Raw genomic sequence first — 23515 nt, 5'->3', positions numbered from 1 at the left:
GGGGTCGACTTCCGGACGGCAGATGGAGTAGACGTGTTGGCGTGTATCTCCCGTTCTAACTGTTTATTTTGAGCCACTCCATAAGTTAATTTCACTTTTAAACGGATCATAAGGACGAAATTTATACTCTTTCGTTAACATGGCCTCAAAGGCGAGTAAACAAAGTAGAAAAGAAACCAAAACGGACACCACTGACAGCGACTCCAGCGAGCTCAATATGGCAGGGATTGCTAAACTGCTGGATGAACATCGCCAGGCTTTATCAGCCGAATTTAAGTCGACTATATCCTCACTCGAGACCAAGATAGACGGTGTTCAAACGGCAGTATCGGATCATTCCTCCAAGATTGCTTCTCTTGAGTCCAATGCTAATGCTCTTGACGAACGCATGCTTGCACTGGAAGCGACTTGCTCCGCTTTGTCTGACAGCAACGCGAAGCTGTTAGCTAAAGTTACGGATCTCGAATCGCGCAGCCGCCGTAACAATGTTCGTATAATTGGGCTGCCGGAATCGATTGAGGGACCCCGTCCTTCTGCGTTCTTTTCACAGCTCCTATCTGACGTCCTTGGGAAGGATGTGTTGCCTTCTCCACCGGAGATTGACCGGGCCCACAGGGCTCTCATCGGAAAACCCGCGGCCGGAGAAAAGCCGCGCGTTGTCATCATCCGGTTGCACCGTTATCAGCAAAAAGAGCTGATCATCCGCGAGGCTCGAGCTAAAAGAGGCAAGCTGATGTTCCAAGGCAGCCCGATCGCCATATATGAGGACTATGCACCTGAAGTGATGTTACAACGATCTAAATATAGACGGGTGATGACGGAACTGTACAATTTGGGATTTAGACCAACCCTGCTCTTTCCTGCTAGGCTGTCCATCAGGACCAAAGACGGGAGTAGGAGGTCATTCTCGTCGGTGTCTGAGGCTGAAGAGTACGTGGCATCAGCCCAGACTGACTCTCCTTAGTAACACAGTAATTGCATCACTCAATCAAAATAGCTGATGTACAACGGCTGTTTACTGTACCGATATCCTTTTTTTTGTGTATTTGGGACATTGATTTTTAAGTTTTGCAGTGGCAGATTTACTGCATTTACATTAATAATATAATGTGCATATATTATGAAACTGTCCCTGTTTATTTGTATTGCATTTTGTAATTGACCCAGTGTGGACCACTGGTAATGCAGCCGTGTTAGCTGAAATTTCATATTACGTTCATTGTATGCCTCTTTGAGGAGAAGTTCATTTTGTTTTTTTGGTGCATCTAAAAGCCTCATTTAATCATTGATCTGTATTTAAGAGATTACCAATGGCTCATTTACACTGAATTAATAGGTCATATATGGGGTTCAGTATTTATTTGTTTGGTTCTTACATTTTTCTTTTCTTCTTTGTTTACTGGTTCTTTCTTTGCATTAGGGTATTGTTAAGTCATGTTCCTGACTCATGACTTCTTGTTTTGTTCTTGTGCTGTTTTTTTTTTTTTTAATGGGAGTGTGTGGGCTTTAATATTTGGTAAATTGGGGAGCTCGACCTAGAGAGGTAAGAGTGGTATAAGATGCCGAGCCTGAGTGCTCAGTTAAGTCAAGTTTCTCTGTGGGGTGGGTTTTTTTCACTGTTTCCTTTTTCTTTTTCTCTCTCTCTCTCTCTCTTTGGACTTTTGGTTCATTCTCTTCATTCTTCTCATCTTCCTCTCTCTTAGTGTGGACCGTATCAGAATTCTGTCAAAAATTTAAATCTATAAAATGGCAAGTGTTACTACAATGACAGGCCATAGACTACGTCTAGTCTCTTGGAATGTCAAAGGAATGAATAACAGTGTTAAGACTGGCAAGGTACTATTGCATTTACAACACCTAAAGGCTGATATTATGTTTCTGCAAGAAACACACTTGCGAACTGCAGATTTACTCCGTATCAAGAGAGCCTGGATGGGTCACTTGTATCATTCCAAATTTTCTCAGAGAGCTTGTGGTGCTGCTATTATTATACACAGAAAGGTCATGTTTGAAGAGACCCACACAATTTCAGACCCGAATGGTCGTTTTGTGGTAGTTTCAGGTAAACTTCATAACTTGCCAGTCATTCTAGTTTCAGTTTATGCTCCCAACTGGGATAATGACGAGTTCTTTGTCAAGTTCTTTTCAAGCCTTCCAAATGTGGATGATCATCATATAATTATTGGGGGAGATTTCAATTTGGTCCAGGATGTTTCGCTTGATAGGTCTTCTTCTAAGCAATCTTTCCTATCCAAGTCGGCCAAAGTAGTATTAGATTATGCTTTTCGATTGGGACTCTCCGATCCCTGGAGAGTCAAGTATCCTCAAGAAAAAGTTTTCTCGTTCTTTTCACATGTACATCATACATTCTCAAGGATTGATTTCTTCCTCCTGGACAACAAATTGTTAAACTGTGTTAATGCATGTACATATCACACAGTAGTAATTTCTGATCATGCCCCTGTGTCTATTGATGTAGTTTTGTTCCCTGGCAGATTCACACCTCCTACTTGGAGATTTGACTCATCTAGACTATCAGATGATAAATTTAAAGATTTTGTTGCTTCGCAGATTAATTTATATTTTGATCTTAATCATACTCCAGATATTAATAGTATTACTCTTTGGGAAGCTTTTAAGGCTTTTATTCGTGGACAAGTTATTTCTTATGTTTCTTATTTAAAAAAGACCGAAACAGTTAGACTGTCTTCGATTGCAGATGATCTCTACAAATTAGATGCTTTATATGCCTCTTCCCCCTCCCCTTCCCTTTATACTAAACGTGTACAGTTACAGGCAGAATATGATCTTCTGATGACAAATATAATAGCAAGGCAACTTAGACAATGCAGGCAACGATTTTTCGAACACGGTGACAAAGCGGGCAAGCTTTTGGCTCATCAAGCTCGCATGGCCAGTGCCTCTAGGTGGATTTCAAAAGTCAAATCAACAACAGGTGAACTGATATCAGATCAAGCAGGGATTAATTCTATATTTTTAGATTACTATGCCACATTATATAAATCTGAGAGCTCTTCAAATTGTACGAAAAACTTAGATTTCTTTAATTCATTAACTTTTCCGAAAATCGATGAAACCCTTGCCAACAACCTAGGTGGTCCAATCACTGAGGTAGAGATACAAGAAGCAATTAAATCTATGCAATCTGGTAAATCCCCTGGCCCAAACGGCTTTACAGCCGAGTTCTATAAGTTGTTCTCCTCCTCACTAACCCCTGCCTTGACCAGGTTATACAATGATTCTTTTAAGGAAGGCTGCCTCCCCCCGACTTTATGTGAGGCTTCAATCTCCCTGCTTCTTAAGAAAGATAAGGACCCCACCTCTTGTGGTAATTACAGACCGGTGTCACTCCTTAATGTTGATTTTAAAATTTTGGCCAAAGTCTTATCTTGTCGTCTTCAGTTGGTGCTACCATCTTTAATTTGTCTAGATCAGACGGGTTTTATACCAGGGAGACATTCATTCTTTAATACTAGGAGGCTTCTTAATATTCTTTCCTCCCCCCCCATCTGACTCACCGGAAATAATTCTGTCTTTAGATGCTGAGAAGGCATTTGACAGGGTTGAATGGGTTTATTTATTCTTTATTTTAGAGAAGTTTGGGTTTGACTCTAACTTTATTTCTTGGATTCGGCTTCTTTACTCTTCACCGGTTGCTTCAGTAAATACTAATGGCTTGCATTCACCTCTTTTTTCTCTTCAGCGTGGGACGCGTCAGGGCTGTCCCCTCTCTCCTTTACTTTTTAATCTTGCTATAGAGCCTCTAGCGATTTGGCTTCGTAGCCATACCGGTTTTGAGGGAATATCTCGTTATGGTTCAGTTCATAAACTTTCTCTTTATGCTGACGATCTTTTATTGTACATTTCTAACCCCGTCTCCTCCTTGCCTGTGATTATGGACATTCTAGATAAATTTGGTCATCTCTCTGGTTACAAGATAAATCTGCAAAAAAGTGAACTATTTTTTGTCAACCCCGAGGCTAGTAAGATCTCGTATGCTCTTTTTCCCTTTAAAACAGCTTCAGCTGGATTTAAATACTTGGGTGTTTTTTTCACCAATTCGTTTAATAACTTATTTGTCAAAAACTTTCAACCGCTTGTTGATAAAACCAAGTTAGACATGTCTAGGTGGTCTTCGCTTCCTTTGTCCCTTTTGGGCCGCATTAATCTAGTGAAAATGGTTATTTTACCCAAATTCCTTTATCTTTTTCAACATATTCCAATTTGCATTAAGAAGTCTTTTTTTACTAATTTGGATGGTATTTTGCGTTCATTCATTTGGGCAAACAAGCCCGCACGCCTTAATAAATCAGTTCTCCAGCTCACTAAGTCTAAGGGAGGACTTGCACTTCCCAACTTCCAACAATATTACTGGGCTTGTAATATTAATAAGATTCTCTATTGGAACAGTTCTGCCCAGGCTGATGATTGCCCCCCTTGGGTTCATTCAGAGATTGCATCAACAAAAGGCACTTTGTATTCTGCTATCTGTTTCCAACTTCCTTTAGCTATCAGCAGGATTTCATCTAATTTAGTTGTCACTAGCACTATCAAAATTTGTGTCCAATTCAGGAAACACTTTGGTCTACATAGAGCTTCTATCCACACACCCATCTTAAATAATCATTTTTTCTCCCCATCTTACTCTGATCCGGCTTTTCGCACTTGGCCAACCAACGGACTGGTTGAGCTCAACGACTTGTATGAAGATGGGGTGTTCGCATCCTTTTCATTTTTATCCACTAAATACAGTCTGCCCAGTAGCCATTTGTTTCGTTTGTTTCAGGTTAGGCACTTTGTTAAGAAATTGTTTCCCCACTTTCCCAACCGTCCCCCTGAATGCCCTCTTGATCACTTTCTCACTTTAAGTGCAAGCCAGAAGCATTTAATTTCAGTTATTTATAATTTGATAAGTGTACTTAATGAAGACCCCACTGTTTCTCTTAGAGAATCTTGGGAGTATGACCTAGGTATCTCTATTACTGATGATCAATGAGGAGAAATTTTAAATCTGGTTCACTCCTCTTCTATATGTGCTAGACATGGCCTATTGCAGTGTAAAGTGCTCTACAGAGCTCATTTAACAAATGCCAAATTAGCAAAAAATTTTCCAGATAGGAGTGATGCTTGTCATCGCTGCAAGCAATCTCCTGCCAACCATCTCCATATGTTCTGGAGTTGCCCTCGGCTGACAGACTTTTGGTCCAATGTATTTGATACACTTAATAATGCTCTTAACATAGACTTAGACCCTAACCCCTTGAGAGTTCTTTTTGGCATTTCCTCAAGACCCGATTTAACCGTCTCATCCCGCCAGGTCATCGCCTTTACTACTGTTTTAGCTAGACGAGCTATTCTCCTTAAATGGAAACATGTCATCCCCCCATCGCATGATATGTGGATCCGAGAAATCTTTTGCTGTATAAAACTTGAGAAGTTAAGATTCTCGCTTTCAGGATCTCTCAAATCTTTTCATAAGACCTGGAAACTTTTTTTAGATCACATCAAAGGCTTACTCTGTTCTCCTGATACCAGCACTAATACACATTAATTAATTCTATTGAAAAGAGGGAAGATTGATTCTTGAGAGAGAAATTTTCATTTATTTTTATGTATTTGTTTATCTTTATTTGTTTAATATATTATTTAGTTTTTTTTTATTTTTATTTATTTATTTTAAATTTATTTTTGTTTTCTTTTTCTTGGTTTTATATTCTAATGTCTTTTGGGTGGGAGGGTTCTAAGTGGGTTTGTATTGAGACGATCTGTAATTTCTTATTTTTCACTGAATACATTGTATGGTCTTGTTAAAATACCAATAAAAAAAAAAGAAAATAAAAAAAAAAAAAAGAAGAGGGGATGCCACACAGTGGTAAACATGGCCTTGTCCCAACTTTTTTGAGATGTGTTTATGCCATGAATTTTAAAATAAACTTATTTGTCCCTTAAAATGATACATTTTCTCAGTTTAAACATTTGATATGTCATCTATGTTGTATTCTGAATAAAATATTGAAATTTGAAACTTCCACATCATTGCATTCTGTTTTTATTCACAATTTGTACAGTGTCCCAACTTTTTTGGAATCGGGTTTGTTCTATAATAATGATTTGTTGCTCAAGAAAGGTTTTATTATTATCAATGTTGAACACAGTTGTGCTGCTTAATGTTTATGTGGAAACAACTTTTTTTCAGGTTTCATTGATGAATGGAAAATTCTAAATATCAGCAATTATTTGAAATAGAAATATTTTGCAAGATTATAAATGTTACTAAAATTACTGTCACTTCTGACCAATTTAGTATGTCCTTACTGAATAAAAGTATTAACTACTATTAATAATAATAATAATAATCTTACTGACCACAAACTTTAACTGTGGTGTATCTTTGTTTGTTTGTTTGAGATGATAACTCACAACATTAACTAAATTAAACATAATGATAATGGGGTCATGTGACAGCAATATAGCATGCTACTATTTGAAATAGCTGAATAAGTTCAGAGTGGATGCATTATGAAACTATTTTAAAAGATTTATGCTACATTGTAGTCACATTACCTTTCATGTTTAATTGAATTGAGGCTTTCAGCTATCTTTTTATACAGTACATACTGAAAATTCACATGCTACACATGGTACTGCAGGGTTTTTAAGAGTGGTGCTTTAATAAGTTATTGTAAACACATCCTGTATCAATGCATAATGCGCTCTGTTTCAGATACTATTTTTAAAACAATACTGGCCAGTAGTCAGTGACAGTGTACTGCGCAGTATGCAGTAAGCATTATGCTAGCATTCCATTCCCAACATAGATTCTCTCTCATTTCCTTTGGCAGGAATAGTGGTAATTAATGAGGTCACATATTTCACAATTAGAGCTGGGATATGGTTCGAGAATCTTTTTCCTGTCTCTAGGCACAGATTAATCGGCCTAATGCCTGCTGGAGGGGGGGATTATGGGTAGTTTTAAACGTCTCAGGTGGGCAAGAATTCTGATTTACTGTGCTCTCATATTTAACATGGAGCGTCTGTATTTACGCTGCCATTTTAATGAAGCACCCATCCCAAAGGAGATGCTTCTTATTATCATATCCGTTAGAGGCCGTATTTGTCTGCACGAAATGCACACTCATCTGTAGAACACAGATTAATACAATCAAGTGTTCCAAGAGCTTTGCTTTTAGCCCAGAGGAAAACGTCCCTCAGTGGATGCTCTTTCATAGCTTGAGACTTAATGGAGATCTCAAAGTGTTCCATTTATGTACAGTATCAGCTTTGTTTCGAATGTTTCTCCTGAAATTTGGAGAAGTGAAAGTAGACACAAAGTTGTATCTATAATTTAATGGACTTGAGCTAACATCAACTAACAATGAACAGCTAAACTAACATTAACAAAGATTAATAAATACTGTATCAAACAGTATTATTTGATTATTGCTTATGGCTGGTTACAGGAATAGTTCAACCAAATATGATGATTAGCAGAAAATGTAATCACCCTCAGGCCATCGAAGATCTAGATGAGTTTGTTTCTTCATCAGAACAGGTTTGGAGAAATGTACACTGTTAAAAAATATATATATTGAGCAAACTTAAAAGTTTAATGCAACCAGCTTCAGCAGATTTTTGAGTTTTCTCAATTTATTTTTGTAGGAGATTTTTGAGTTCTCTCAACTTTTTGTTGTATAAACAAAACAACAAGTTGAGAAAACTCAAAAATCTGCTGAAGCTGGTTGCCTTAAATTTTTAAGTTTGCTCAATTTTTTATTTTATTTTTACAGTGCTGTATAAAATCAAAAGTTGAGAGAATTTAAACGTTTAAGGCAACCAGCTTCAGCAGATTTTTGAGTTTTCTCAACTTGTTGTTTTAAGTTTATACAACAAAAAGTTGAGAGAACTCAAAAATCTGCTGAAGCTGGTTGCCTTAAATTTTCAAGTTTGCGCAACTTTTTCTAAGCATTACATCACTTGCTCACCAATGGGTACTCTGCAGTGAAAGGGTGCTGTCAGAATGAGAGTCCAAACAGCTGATAAAAACATCACAATAATCCACACAACTCCAGTTCATCAGTTAATGTTTTGTGAAATAAAAAAAATCCAAAATATTTCTTTCTCCAGTGGAAAAAGTCATCTCATCTGAATAAGGAGAGAAATATGCACAGATCAATCAATATAAAAAGATACAAAAATTGCATATTGAAAAAATTTAGCCAACTCTAAGCTTGTTTGCCCCTAGTCATTTATTCTTGTCTTCTTTGCTTCAGAGCAAACTGAACCCTCTGAATGTGACTCCTCCCATTCGAGCCATCGACCAGGACAGAAACATACAGCCGCCCTCAGACAGACCGGGAATCCTGTACTTCATACTGGTTGGTAGGTACTTCAATTGACATATTTTGCAGGTGTTGAAAAATAGCTGCATATATACACATCTGCACTCTTAACTAATGTTTCCATACATTTAAAAGAGAAACTCAGTTCTTTAATGTGTTATTAAGGTTTACAGCAGACTATATAAGTTCAGGTGTGGCATATGAAATTTCCTTTTTTGTATCCAATAGCTTAGTATAAATAATAGCATGAATCATATAATAATACAAGTTTTGTGTGTGTGTGTGTGTGTGTGTGTGTCTCTCTCTCTCTTTCTCTCTCTGTACTGTGTTCTGTGTACTGTGTTTCAGGTCAACCTGCTACATACCCAGAATTCTTCTCACTCAACAGGAGCACGGCTGAGCTGCGGCTGCTGAAGCCTGTGGACAGAGAGCTGTACCAGCGCTTCAATCTTGTTATTAAGGTCATTATATTACCATCAGGTTATCTTCTACAGATGGCTGTGTAGATAAGAGAGGTTCATCTAACACCCTACTCACCGTTTCCAGAGGCTCTTATATTTAAGTGTCAATAAGAGTGTCCTCATTTTTACAATCGTACTGGCTCAATGCTTTATGACCGAAATAACACCCGGTATTAACTGCAGTATATTTCCCAAAATATTCTCTTCATATTACAGCAATAGTATCCGAAATTGAATACATTGTCAGTATGTACACACTTTCACTTTGGTTTTGTTTAAAAACCTAGTGAGCTGTCTATTTAGGAAGCATTTTAAAGCATTATAGTCACTATCTTGGATCAAAGGATGCCATAAAATGTATGCAGCATGATTGCAAGGCAGCATTGCACATATACATTTGTGAAGAATGTTACTCTACAGTGCATTTGTGACAAACTCACATGAATGAAAGTGAAAAGCTCTATCATTATGCTTCATTCAATTCTAAAAAATATTGACAAAACATACACTATTTTCAGAAAGAGTGCATTCAATTCACCAAAAGTAGAGTAACAATATTTATAATGTTTCAAAAGATTTCTCTTTTAAAAATGTACCATGAGTCGGCGCCAATAGCCTTGTGGGCAGCATGCTGACGCATAGAGTGGTTCAGTCATAATTTTACGAAGCTAAGAGAATACTTTTTGTGCGCAAAGAAAACAATAATAATTTATTCAACAATTCTTCTCCCTGAGTTACCGTCTTCTGCCATTTTGGAGAGTACCCATAACATAATCAGCGTAATTAGTGTTATTTACTTTTAGCATGCACGTTTCGATGAACGTAATCAGCATTATTTAGGTTTTTCTTGTAGCTTCGTAAAATTATGACGGAACCACTGATGTCACATGGACTATTTTACCAATGTCCTTGCTACGTTTCTGGACCTGCGAACATTGCAGTTGCGTTGCTATCTACGGAAGGTCAGAGAGCTCTCAAAATTCATCAAAAATATCTTAATTTGTGTTCTGAAGATGAACGAAGGTCTTTCGTGTTTGCAACGACATGAGGGTGAGTAATTAATGACAGAATTTAAATTTTTGGGTGAACTAACCCTTTAAGCAGCACAAGACTAAAACCATGACTGCTGAAAATTCTGCATTTCCATCACAGGAATAAATTACATTTTAAAATATATTAAAATAGTTGTTTTAAATTGTTTTACTTTTTTTTGCCATTTACTGTATTTTTTTCATTTTAATAAATAAATGGATTCCTGGTGAACATAAGAGACTTCTTGAATTTTGAAAACATCTTTCCAACAATCAACTTTTGAACAGTAGTGTAGTTCTGTCTAATTAACAATATACTATTTTACCCAGTTTTTGTATGTGATACATATATTTATGCATCTTATCACATCATTAGTTTAGCACTGAAATCAATAAATCATTCCGGTTTCCCATGAGCTTTGTGCAAAGAGTGCTATTTGTATGCCTCACAGTTTCTGCCTTTGTAGAGCGTTCCAAATCACTTATGTGAGATCCCATTTCAGTTAGGATGCGGCGTTTGTAGGTGGTAGACAGCGAGGCAGCTCACTAGCTTTTGGAATAGAGCTTTGTATATTTAATTACATTAAACATGCTGTATCTTCTAATTGAGTGAGCTGGAAGAGAAAGAGCAAGAGAGAGAAACTGCGAAACGGAAGCGAGCGCTGGTGTAAAATTATTCTGCTCTGTCATAGATTTGGGTGGAACAACAGTGTAACAGCAGGGGTAATTTAAATGTTTCCTCTGTGAAACGATGCATGACTGTGTTTGCTGTTATGATTTCGTCGTTTCAGAATAACAAAGAACGATATGCTATTCTCAGTTCACTTCAAGCTTGCTGAAATTCGAGCCCAAATAACAAACAAAACATTGCCGCTGTCAACATTGTCAGATGTGCGTATGTGTGCGCGTTTCAAATGTGTGAAGTGGCTATTGAGTTACTGAGCTGCAGTCTTTCATGGCTTCTTAATGAAATCAGTGATAGACGGGACTCATAATTGAAATGAAAATATTCAGAGAGATGTATCCACATACTCCTCTTTAAAGGAACACTCCACTTTTTTTGGAAATAGGTTCATTTTACAACTCCACAAGAGTTAAACAGTTGAGTTTTACCGTTTTTGAATCCATTCAGCCGATCTCCGGGTCTGGCGGTAGCACTTTTAGCTTAGCTTAGCATAGATCATTGAATCAGATTAGACCATTAGCATCTCACTCAAAAATGACTAAAGAGTTTCGATAATTTTCCTATTTAAAGCTTGAGTCTTCTGTAGTTACATCGTGCACTAAGACCGACGGAAAATGAAAAGCTGTGATTTTCTAGGCTTATATGGCTAGGAACTATACTCTTGTTCTGGCATAATAATCAAGGAAATGTGCTGCCGTACCATGAGTGCATCAGGCGCAGTGATATTACGCAGCGCCTGAAAGTATGAATGAATGAATGATGAATTTATATAGCGCTTTATTGTGTATTGCTGTACACCCAAAGCGCTTTACAATCATGTGTGGGGGTCTCTCCTCAACCACCACCAGTGTGCAGCATCCACTTGGATGATGCGACGGCAGCCACAGCACAACGGCGCCAGTGCGCTCACCACACACCAGCTACAGGTGGAGAGGAGAGACAGTCATAGAGCCAATCAAGTGTATGGGGATTATTAGGAGGCCATGATAGACAAGGGCCAGTAGAGGGAATTTGGCCAGGACACCGGGGTTACACCCCTACTCTTTACGAGAAGTGCCATGGGATTTTTAATGACCACTGAGAGTCAGGACCTCGGTTTAACGTCTCATCCGAAGGACGGTGCTTTTTACAGTATAGTGTCCCCATCACTATACTGGGGCGTTAGGACCCACACAGACCACAGGGTGAGCACCCCCTGCTGGTCTCACTAACACCTCTTCCAACAGCAACCTAGTTTTCACCGGAGGTCTCCCATCCAGGTACTGACCAGTCTCAACCCTGCTTAGATTCAGTGGGCAACCGGTCTTTTGGCTGCAGGGTGATATGGCTGTGGCTGTAATTAGTCCCCAGCTATATCATAACTAGTTACCTAGCTGGGGACTACTTTCAGGTGATATTACGCAGTGCCTGAAAGTAGTCCCCAGTTATATCATAATTAGTTACCTAGCTGGGGACTACTTTCAGGCGCTGCGTAATATCACTGCTCCTGCTGCACTCATGGTACGGCAGCAAATTTCCTTGTAGGAAATATTATCGATAAATAGGAAAATTATTAAATTATCAAAAATTATCGAGTCATTTTTGAGCGAGATGCTAATGGTCTAATCCGTTTCAATGATCTATGCTAAATTAAGCTAAAAGTGCTACCGCCAGACACAGAGATCGGCTGAATGGATTCAAAAACGGTAAAACTCAACTGTTTATCTCTAGGGGAGTTGTAAAATGATCCTATTTCCAAAAAAAGTGGAGTGTTCCTTTAATAAACAAAGACCAATTTGAGTCGTTTCGGGTCCATGAATTATAACTGCTGGACTTAGAAATGAGTGAAAATGAATTAAAATTTTTGATGAATTTGAATTTAACTTTTTTTTTTTTTTTTTTTTTTTTTACTTGATTGGCTGGAGATATTACTACAATTTCTTTACACTAGTTCAACTACACTGAAAAAAAAGATTATATATATATATATATATATATATATATATATATATATATATATATATAAATTTTTTATAAAATATTATTTATAATTTTATATTTAAGTTATTTCAAGTTGGCAAATTTATATTTTATATGCATTTACATTGCATCTTAAACTAAAAACATAAACATTTTTCTTAAAATAACATTTACTTAAAATAAACTTTTAAGTAAAATATACTTTATATATAAATATAAATAAAAAAAGTAAAAATCTCAATGATACTTTTTTTTTGGACATTTACCATAATGATTTTTTCTTATGTACCATGATGGATATTGTAGCTTGGTAATGTCATTTTGATGTAATTTTACTTAAAGGAATGCCATGTGAATAAAGTGTTATTTGAATATGGTAATCATTTATTACCATTGTACTGTCATCATGAGGTTTGAACGGAAATACAGCAGATTATAGTTTGTTTGCAAATTAAAGCGTGTCAAGCAACTGTTAACCATAGGACAAGCTTCTTCTTTTTTTTAGACCATTTTAAAAGTTTGTTTGTTCATGAACAGGCCGAGCAGGATAACGGTCACCCTCTTCCTGCGTACACTGACCTGCAGATTGAAATTCTGGATGAGAACAACCAGGCACCATATTTCCAGCGCTCCTCATACCAGGGCTTCATCAGTGAGTCTGCCTCGGTTGGCACCACCATCTCAGGGAGCGCCAACCTCACGGCCCCGCTGGGCATTATCGCACTGGACAATGACATAGAAGAGGTGAGATGTTCTTATGAAAAGTGCCAGGACATTTTCACAATGTTGCGTGACTCCTTTCTTGGGAATGCAAAGATGCATAAAATCACAGATGGTTTCAGTCTCTCCATATGTTTTATATTGTAGCTGCTGCCTGGGGCCACACCAGTAGGTACCAGAGTGATGTGATGTGTGCCTTCTTTTCTTTTCTTTTCTTTTCTTTTTATAATATAATGGTTCAACAAATGCAGTCTTCTTTCCTCCTTTGCTGTGTTTTCTATTAATACATTAAGTTGGGACATGATATATTGAATATTTTGTCTTTTTTAGGAAGTAGACTTTAATTTGTCACAGTTGTGAGCCATTGTTTGTGAGGTAGATGCTCACATTCTAGACAGCTATCGATTGCACAAAAAATTGCATGCAAAAAGCGTTAACATTATATTTTTCTGTTTTCCTTGAAAAGAGAGATTGTTATGGAAGCCCGTTTCCGCCAATGAATAAAAAATAAAACAAGGTAATTGCGACTTTTTATCTCACAATTCGGACATTTTTTCTCGCAATTCGGAGATATAAACTCGCAATTCTGACTTTTTTTCTCAGAATTCTGAGATATAAACTCGCAATTCAGAGATATAAACTCGCAATTCTGAATTCTGACTTTTTTTCTCGCAATTCTGACTTTTTTTCTCAGAATTCTGACTTTTTTTCTCGCAATTGCGAGTGTATATCTCACAACTCTGACTTTCTCGCACCATTAAACCACTCTCCGTGTAAAGCTTTGCATTGCTTTGTTCGATTTGCTATAGATCAACTATATATTGAACTACATGAATGTTGCGTCCGAATATGTTTTTTGAACAAACATAAAAATGACTCATTATTCTTTATTTCTGTGTTTTGCGCTCGTGGTTGGACAGTACCATTCATCTAGTTCAATATATAGTTCATCTATAGCGAATCGAACAAAGCACTGCAAAGCCTTACATGGAGAGTGGTTTAATGGTGCGAGAAAGTCAGAGTCGTGAGATATACACTCGCAATTTAGAGAAAAAAAGTCAGAATTGCGAGTTTATATCTCCGAATTGTGAGTTTATATCTCAGAATTGCGAGTTTATATCTCAGAATTGCGAGAAAAAAAGTCAGAATTGTGAGATAAAAAGTCGCAATTACCTTGTTTTCTTTTTTATTCATTGGCGGAAACGGGCTTCCATAGATTGTAAATTGTAACCCAGTGCTATCTTTGGTTAAACTTATGTAAATGTGCAAAGCATGTTAAGGATTGTGATTTTCATGAGTCTTTAATTGTAGAAAAAATACAATTAGAACTAGAATTATACTCTTGATGAAAAATTATATGTATGATAAAAATGTAATTTTTATGCGACAAAAATGTATTTTAAACACACACACACACACATTTATTTTCAGTTAATCTAATTATATATTTAATTAAACAATTCATTTATACTATCCATATCTATCCATTATTCTTATTTATTATACATATATTTTATATACATCTCTCTCTCTCTCTCTCTGTGACTGAATTAATCAAACATAGACTGAATAGATGAGATAAATCAATAGACAAACTAATGCAGGTGGTTTGCAGACAAACAGCTTGTATTGACATGTGATCGATTTTAATGACACAGCACTTCTGTTAGTTTAAAATGTGCATGTGCTTCGTTTTCTCATTGGATTTGTGCATTAGATTTTGACTTTTGAATTCTCTGGACTTTCAAATAAGCTGTTGTATTTCTGTAGAGGCTCTTGTGTGTCAGAGTGAATGAGGTGGTCGAGTGACTCTGTCTTGCGTGTTTATGCAACATGAGGATTGCGTGACTGCATGAGGTTTGTTTGGACGGTGTGTCATGCTCATATTAGCGTGTAGTAATGCTGCATTTGACCTCTCAACTTTGTTTGTTTTGTGAAGACAAAAGATCCTCAGTTGAAGATCACTCTGAATGACTACACCTCCATCTTCTCCATCACGTCTGCTGGCATCACACGCTACCTTACTCTACTGAAACCAGTGGACCGAGAGATACAGACCAACTACACCTTAACGGTATGTGACACACACAAACATACTGTGCACACACATTTACCTGTTTGAAAACCTCCTATTGACTCTTATTAACCCTTGACATTTTGAATTCCATGACAAAATAAAAAAAAAGGTTTTGAATTTTGCATAAAAAATAAAGCCTATTTTAGGACCATTAAATGAATAAAGGACATTTTATGTATTGAAATTCATATTATTATTGGGGGTGATTCTCGTTTCTGTATCAATGTCATTTTTTAATGTATATTAGAGGAAAAAGTTCAGTAATTAGTATTTAACTCAACCTTAATTAAAGAGATGAATGCTATATATATAATGTATGAAAATTGTATTTTTAAATTATAAATATGTTTAAATGCATTTTAATAAATAAAGAAAAAATATGTATAATATGTGCACTTTATTGAGATTTTAATTGGACATATCAGCAAAAAAGTTTAAATATTTCCAATCTGTAAATGTATACAAATACAATTAGCACTTGCTGGTAAAAGTATTCTCATCATTAATAAATGTTCATATGATAAAAACGTTAGATTTCTGCATTAAATTCCCCACTCCACAAAAAAAGAAAAAAAAGAAAAATCAATTGTAACTATTAAATTAAGACAATATTTTAACTGTCTGGAACACACACTGTGTTTATCTAGAGTCCCTGTCACTCATGTCTCTTCTCTCATTGAAAATGAATGACTGGTCGCTTCAGTTTCTTCAGTCTTCTGTCCTCTTGAGATTATTTACTGCTCTGTGTGAGTCATGATCTTCCCTGTGGGACTCCTCTGGCATGAGGAGCATCTAATTTATTAACAACAGGGAATGTACTTACTTTAAGATTAATATTTCTGTCTCAAACATCAAGTCTCAGCATGACAACAGTTTGCTGTGATGAACAAAACAAAGCGACTGAAACTATGCTGTTTGCTCAGTATGTGAAGTGTCTCTTCAGGACTCTGTCCATCGATCGGATCTATTGATCTGAGATTTGGGCTCAAGTGTCTCTGATCTTTCTAGAATCCCTCATCTCCAAGGAGCAGTTAAAAAGACAGCTGGATCACAAGAGGAACATTTGAGCGCAGTGTTTTGATCATTGTTTAATCTGAGAGGTGGTCTTTGTTTCGTGGATCATTCACTGTGACGTATCGAGATTACTTTCAGTTGGGGATTTTAGTTTCAATTTGGGTTGAAGTAGGCAAGATGAAATCTGAATAATTTAATAATTTTATGTCAAGGTAATGGTGTGTGTGTCATTACATTCATTACATGTAAAGTTAAACATTTCAAAAGTTTTTTTTTTTTTTAATTTTGATGATTAGAGCTTGCAGCTCATTAAAGTGAAAATCTAGTATCTCAAAATATTAGAATATGTCCTAAAATCAAAAAAAAGAAAAAAAAGGATTTGCAAAACAGAAAAATTCAAGTTCTTTAAAGTATGTTCATTTATGCATGCAATACTTGGTCGGGGCTCCTTTAGCACAAATGAAAGCATCAGTGAGTGTGGCATGGAAGCGATCAGCCTGTGGCACTGCTGAGATACTATTGAGCCTTCAGCTTGTCTGTATTGTTGGATCGACTGTTTCTCATCTTTCTCTTGAAAATATCCCATAGATTCCATCTGTGCTTCAGGTCAGGCATTATCATGTAATATCATGGTCAGCAAACCACTTGGAAGTGGTTTTGGCACTGTGGGCAGGTGCTAAAGTCCTGCTGGAAAAGGAAATCAGCATCTCCATAAAGCATGTCAGCAGATGGAAGCATAAAGTACTCCAAAATCTCCTGGTAGGTGGCTGCATTGACTTTGGACATGATAAAACACAATGGACCAACACCAGCAGACGTCATGGCTCCCCAAATTATCTCTTACTTCAGAAACTTCACACTGGACTTCAAGCAGCTTGGATTCTGTGCCTCTCAAGTCTTCCTCCAGACTCCAGACCTTGATTTCCAAACTAAATGCAAAATTTACTTTTATCTGAAAAGAGGACTTTGGACCACTGAGCAGCAGTCCAGTTATTTTTCTCCTTAGCCCAGGTAAGATGCTTCTGACGTTGTTTCTGTTTCAGAAGCGGCTTGGTAGCCCTTTTCCTGAAGATGTCTGAGCGTGGTGACTCCAGCTTCAGTCCACTCCTTGTGAGGCTCTCCCAAGTCTTAGAATCGGCTTTGCTTGACAATATTCTCAAGCTTGCGGTCATCCATGTTGCTTGTACACATTTTCCTACCCAATTTCTTCCTTCCAGTCAACTTTGCATTTAATAGGCTTTGATACAGCACTCTGTGAACAACCACCCCTTTCAGTAATGAGCTTCTGTGACTTACCCTCTTTGTGGAGGGCGTCAATGATTGTCTTCTGAACCATTGGAAAGTCAGCAGTCTTCCCCATTATTGTGGTTTCAAAGAACACGAGATACCCGGAATTTATACTGTAAGAATGGTAATTTAATGAAACTCAAATGTAAATATTCTAATATTTTGAGATACTGGATTTTTTGACTTTAAGCTCTAATCAACAAAATTAAAAAAAACTTTTGAAATGTTTTACTTTACATGTCATGAATCTAGAATATATGAAAGTTTCACTTTTTGAAATGTTACAAAAAAATAACTTTTTCACAATATTCTAATTTTTGGAGATGCACCTATATATACACAATTTTTTACAGAGGGACCCCCTTCGAAACACGATTAGGTTAGTTTTTAATAAACAATTGGGCGGATTTTGTCGTGAAAATCTGGCAACCCTGATATATCTTCTTGAACCTAAAAAAACAGAGTTTGCTCAAACTAAACTCAAAATTTTCATGGGTAGCCATTTAAAGCAGCTTTATGACATAGGCCACCGGCTTTGGCCAATCACGCTTTAGAATTTTGGGAGGGCTTGTCACATTGCACTAGCCTGGACACGCCCCTGATCACTGCAAGATCAAGATGATTTAGGTTCTGATAATCAGTGTTAAACCATTTGAACGGCTTAACAATAGTCTGCTTATCAGCACAAAACAGAGGCCCAATCACACTCAATATGTTTTCTTTTATAAAGAACAAACAGACTGTAACAAGAACATGAAAGGAAATTAGCTGTAGAGTTATTAGGCCTGGAGAGAGACCAACATAATCAAAGTCCACTTCCCTGCTGTGTGTTTTTAATGCTAAAGTTCACACAAATGTGAAATTCTGTTATCATTTACTCATCTCATCTTGTTAAAAACCTGTATGATTTTCTTTATTCTTTGCACTTTTAAAAAGAGTTTTTTTTTTTTATCTGTTCCCCAAGGAACCTTTCAGTGAACAGCTCTTATAAGAACCATTTTTTCTTAGTGTGAAGAACATTTTATAATCTAAGGGAAAATTCTCCACTTTAAAGAACATTTTGTGTAATGGAAAGGTTCCATGATTTTTAAAGGTTCTTCATGGAACTATAGATGCCAGTGAAGAAAAGTATGGAACCCAAAAGATGTTTAGCAGAATGATTGAGCAGCTCTCTTCCATAAACTGACAGTGAATGATGACCAGGGGCTCTCAAACACCAAAAAAGTGAAGTAAATGGTGACAAAATTGTCTTTTTGTCTGAACTAAGTCTGGTTTTGGAGTGAGGGTGAATTGTTCATGCAGTGTGTCCTTTTTGGCTGTGAGCGGTCACATCATTCACACGCGGCCTGTCTCGAGGTTTCAGCTGGACAGTTGATCCTCTGACAGCCCAAAGTTTGAATTCCCATCACAACTCTCCTGTCTTCCTTTAACTGACAAACACCTTTTCCCCTTCCCCTCATCCTCTGATCCTCTCTCTCTCATTCAGCACAACCGGCTGGAAAGAAAAAAACTTAGATCTCTTTAATGTCTCAGTTGTTTCTTCTCGACGACAAAGACATTAAATGGAGAGCAAATGGACACTGATGCTTAACTCTCCTGCTTGTCAGTAATCTCATATGTTTCTCCTCTTGAGTTTCAGAGGAGATCTTAAATGAAACACAAGTGAGACTTTCTTGAAGTCTCCTGAGCTACTTCCTCTGGGAGTTTCTAATATGTGGGTTATTCTGAGCGCATGTTTTTTAGCCTTGTTTTTTGTTTATTCAATTTGGTACTTTCATTGCCTATTCAAAATCCATTAGGGCCAGGCACACGGAGGGGAAACTGGATAAAAATGCTCTTTAAATGACAGAAACAGGGCTGCAATTTTCTGAGGCAGACGCTGAAATGTGTTTTGTGGTGGAAGTTATTGTAAGGAAAAAGTTTTTGATCACTGAGAGATCCGATGACACTGTCTTTCATGCTGTCTTGGACTCGCACTTTATTCTGTCTCTTCAATTTCTCTTTTTATTGCTGTACCATAATATGCCTTTTGACTGTGTTTGATTGAATACGTGCAGCTTTGAGACTACTAATCTGAAGTACTCTCACATCATTTTCAAAGGCATTGTGGAACAGATAGACAGCTGAAGAGCTTACGGTAGAGCTGAACTTACCAGGGTTACAACAGTTAACTAAAACTAAAATCATTAAAAAATAGTAATAAAATTAAATAAAATATAAAAATTATTCAGCTAGTTGACAAGGCAGCATTTCTTATTTTCCTTTAGTTTAACTTCATGTACTAAAATAACTAAAACTAACTGAAATTAAAAAAAATTAAACTTTTTTACAAAACAAATTATTAAAATTAAAATAATTAAATTGAACTAAAATTACAATGAAAACAAAAATAGGAAACATTTTAACTTATTAAAAACATAAACTATAATAGTATGTCTATTATGCTATAGTAACACTGAAACATCTATTTTATTTTAAATAATATTATATTTTTAATAATAATAATAGTTAATAGAAAAAAGGAATGTATAGATTTATTAATATCTGCTCTTTCATTGTATTTTATATTCCAATTAAAAAAAGATAATAATAGTTTGTTGTTGTAAATAAAATTATATAAATATTGTTATAAATAATAATTGTTCTTGTTGTTGATGATGATGATGTTTTGTTGTTGTTGTTATCTTCATCATTATTTTTAGACCTTATTATTGTTTACACCTTCTGTGCATTAATTCTGTCATCATTTATTAATTCCATTATAGGATATTTGATTGGCCATATCAGTGGAAAAAGATGGCATAAACATTATTTTTCAGTCTAATTTCTATTTAAAAATTAATTCCATAATTTTGCTATTCCATAACAAAAGTGCTCCATGTCCCACTAACTTAACTGAAAACGCATAACTCTGCTGTATAGCAGACGCCAAGCAGCTGAAAGATCTCCAAGAATCAGCAGCCATACACTCCTTAAGGTCAAACCTAGCGAGTGGTCGGGAACAGCGAGTGTCTAATAACGGCACACTCGAGTGGTCAACATGCCTAGGGCTAATGAAAGTCCACCTGGATGTAGACCAAACCACTCTGGAGATCCTGCTGACCTGGAGCTGTTCTCCAATGCAGTGTTTACGTATGCAAAGCTCTCTCCTATCTGCTCAAACTGAGGAACCGCTGGGTTTTGATCCACATTTACTGCCACGATTCTCTGGGGGAAAAGCTCATGGAAATGCAAGCCGAGGAACAACGGCGTAACCAACGGCTGCTAGCTCAGCACTTTGAGTGCCTTTGAAAGGAGTGCAGTGGGAGACTCTGGACAAATGTTTGCTGTGGCAGTTTTAGCCGATAACATTTGTAAGCTGTCCTATAATACTGAGAATTTGTTGTATGAAGTGCCCACATGCTGTGCTATACCTCAGATGCAGATCAAATCAAATAAGCAGGTCTATTCTAAAGCAATATGCAGAAAAAAATCTTGATTTCTAGTAAAATTGCAAACGATATAAGAATAAATGATATTATATAAATGATATAATATTTGTATATTTTAAGCATAAACTGCATAGAAGTTTATGCTTAAAATATATAGCATAATAAATAATAAAGTTGGTTTTGTGATTTAATTATTCAAGATAAGATATAAATGAATAAATCATGAATAAGTTAAATTGTAATTTTATCATTTAGAAGTTATGTCAAATTATATAATGTCATTAGTTGCATATTATTTTATATTTTACATAAAAATTTTGTTTAAAAATGTAATTAAAATGTAATTTTTAACATAATGTTTATTAAGATAACAGATAAGATATAAAAGAATAAATCATCTTAATTATTAAATCATTTGACTTTTAGAATTTATAAGTTGAGCAATTCTAGGCTATATTATATAAAAAAATCTAAAACTCAAATTTTGTATATAGTGCTGTCACACGATAAATCACGTGATTAATAATTTTTGTTTACATAATATATGTGTGGGTACTGTGTATATTTACATGTGATTTAAGATAGATAGATAGATAGATGGATAGATAGATAGATAGATAGATAGATAGATAGATAGATAGATAGATAGATAGATAGATAGATAGATAGATAGATAGATAGATAGATAGATAGATAGATAGATAGATAGATAGATAGATAGATAGATAGAACTGACATGCTCAAAAAGAACCTAAATGAGTTGTTTTGTATAATTATTTATTTATTAATCCCCCCCCCCCAAAGCTGGTGGCATCTGATGGCGTTCAACAGAGCAGACCCGTGACGGTGGACATCCTGGTCATCGATGCAAATGACAACACACCCACTTTCAGTCAGGTGTCCTACAGTGTGGAGATCTTCACTAACATGCTGCCTGGAGAGACCGTACTGCAGGTGAGGACACAGCACTACAGCTCAGAAACACTCGCTTTACTCACCAAGAGCCATTTATGAATCATTTATTCATAGGGGAGTGTTTGTTGAGAACTCTAAATGTGATTTGGAGTGTGAAATGAACTCGGCACTATGTTTGTTTCCTTAATAACTGAAGATTCTAGTCAAATTATTGAATGTGACTCAACAGCGTTTGGGATTTTTTTTCTTTTCTGATGAAATATGTGAAAAATGCATTGAAAAATGAAGCAAACAGCCATTCAGCTAAATGACCACAAAGGAGAGCAGGCAATAAAGCAAGTTTTTAAAGAGGAACCAGATCATATGAAGCGCAGCTAATGAACTGCAGTGAGTCATACTGCGATCTGTTTACATCTTTAACCAGACTTACTGAACCCCATTCAAATGCCTAAATATCTTTTTTTTTTCTCCCCGGGGTGTCTTGTGAATAATTTGTATATATTTTTATGTTTACTTTTCAGTTGTTTTGTTCCAGTGTTTAGAAATAGCTTGCTTCTAAGAATGGCAAAGTTTCTAACTTAACTGCATGTTTTAGTTGTCATAGTGCTTTCAACAATACAATGCCTTTCCAGTAACAAACTACTTTTTCAAAAAAAAAAAAAAAAAAAAAAAAAGTAGCATGGGAAAATTATTGTGAGATTAATTCAGTTGATACAAGTCTTTGCATATTTTTACTGTGAAATATTTCATGTTTTAAGTGTTGCTCTCCATCAATATATTTCCAAATAAATGTCTTTTTTAGTTTTAGTTTTATTAGTTCTATATTAGTGTAAATTAAAGGTTGAATGTATACATTCATGAATATAGTATTCCTCAATTAATAGTTTGATTATATTTAACTTTTCATCTAAGTAGTAACTAACTACTTTTAGCTTTAGCAAAGCTTTTTTTTTTAAGTAGCTTTTATATAATTAAATTGCTTTAAATTATTCAGTTTCAAAGTAGCTTTCCCAACACTGATTTTTTCAGATGACCTGTCCATCTGTCGCTCTCATTCTGTCTCTTCCATTTGCAACATTTTGTGAGTGACAAATACATCTAGGTACATCAGTGCATTGAAGTTCATTTCAACAAATTGTTTAGTTTGATCTATAAACATAATGCAGCTTATTCTGTAATTTTTAGGTTGTGTATTTGGACATAAAACGCAGTTGACATTCCTGTAAATAACCAAACTCTGTTTGTATAGACTAGTATTAAACGCTCAGAAGGCAAATTACAACTATTTTCATCTGCATTGTGTAGACATGGTGGGCTGACAAAAAGTGGGGCAAAATGATATAAAGTGAACATAATGTGTGCTTTTCTGTCCCTCAGGCTATGGCATATTCACGCTCTCTCAGTAACGATTCTCTCAGCTTTATTTTGGCACTCTGCTCATGTTCTGCTCTGCATGTGTTTGTCTCATTCTGTCACGGCTGGGTCACAATTCAAAGGAAAATCAGTCAAATAAAGGCCTGTAGTTTCTCTTGAAATAACAAGCCGCTCGGATCCTGCTGAAATGAGGTCGCAGGT

General features: G+C 36.1%; 1 protein-coding gene across 1 annotated transcript in view; it reads left to right on the top strand.

Annotated features, from left to right (window-relative positions):
- Nucleotides 1-23515, top strand: part of LOC306884212 (protocadherin-15-like) — a gene marked incomplete at both ends in the record, with an annotated part of 179630 nt that overhangs the window by 53665 nt on the left and 102450 nt on the right. Inside the window, 5 exons of the mRNA XM_079439931.1 lie at nt 8292-8400; nt 8709-8821; nt 13034-13240; nt 15156-15290; nt 21830-21979. Of these exons, the coding sequence (XP_079296057.1) occupies nt 8292-8400; nt 8709-8821; nt 13034-13240; nt 15156-15290; nt 21830-21979 (714 nt within the window). The remainder of the gene's footprint in view (nt 1-8291; nt 8401-8708; nt 8822-13033; nt 13241-15155; nt 15291-21829; nt 21980-23515) is intronic.

Source organism: Barbus barbus (assembly GCF_936440315.1).
Source record: "Barbus barbus genome assembly, chromosome: 18".
Taxonomy (NCBI): Eukaryota; Metazoa; Chordata; class Actinopteri; order Cypriniformes; family Cyprinidae; genus Barbus; species Barbus barbus.
This window is presented reverse-complemented; position numbering and strand designations above follow the sequence as displayed.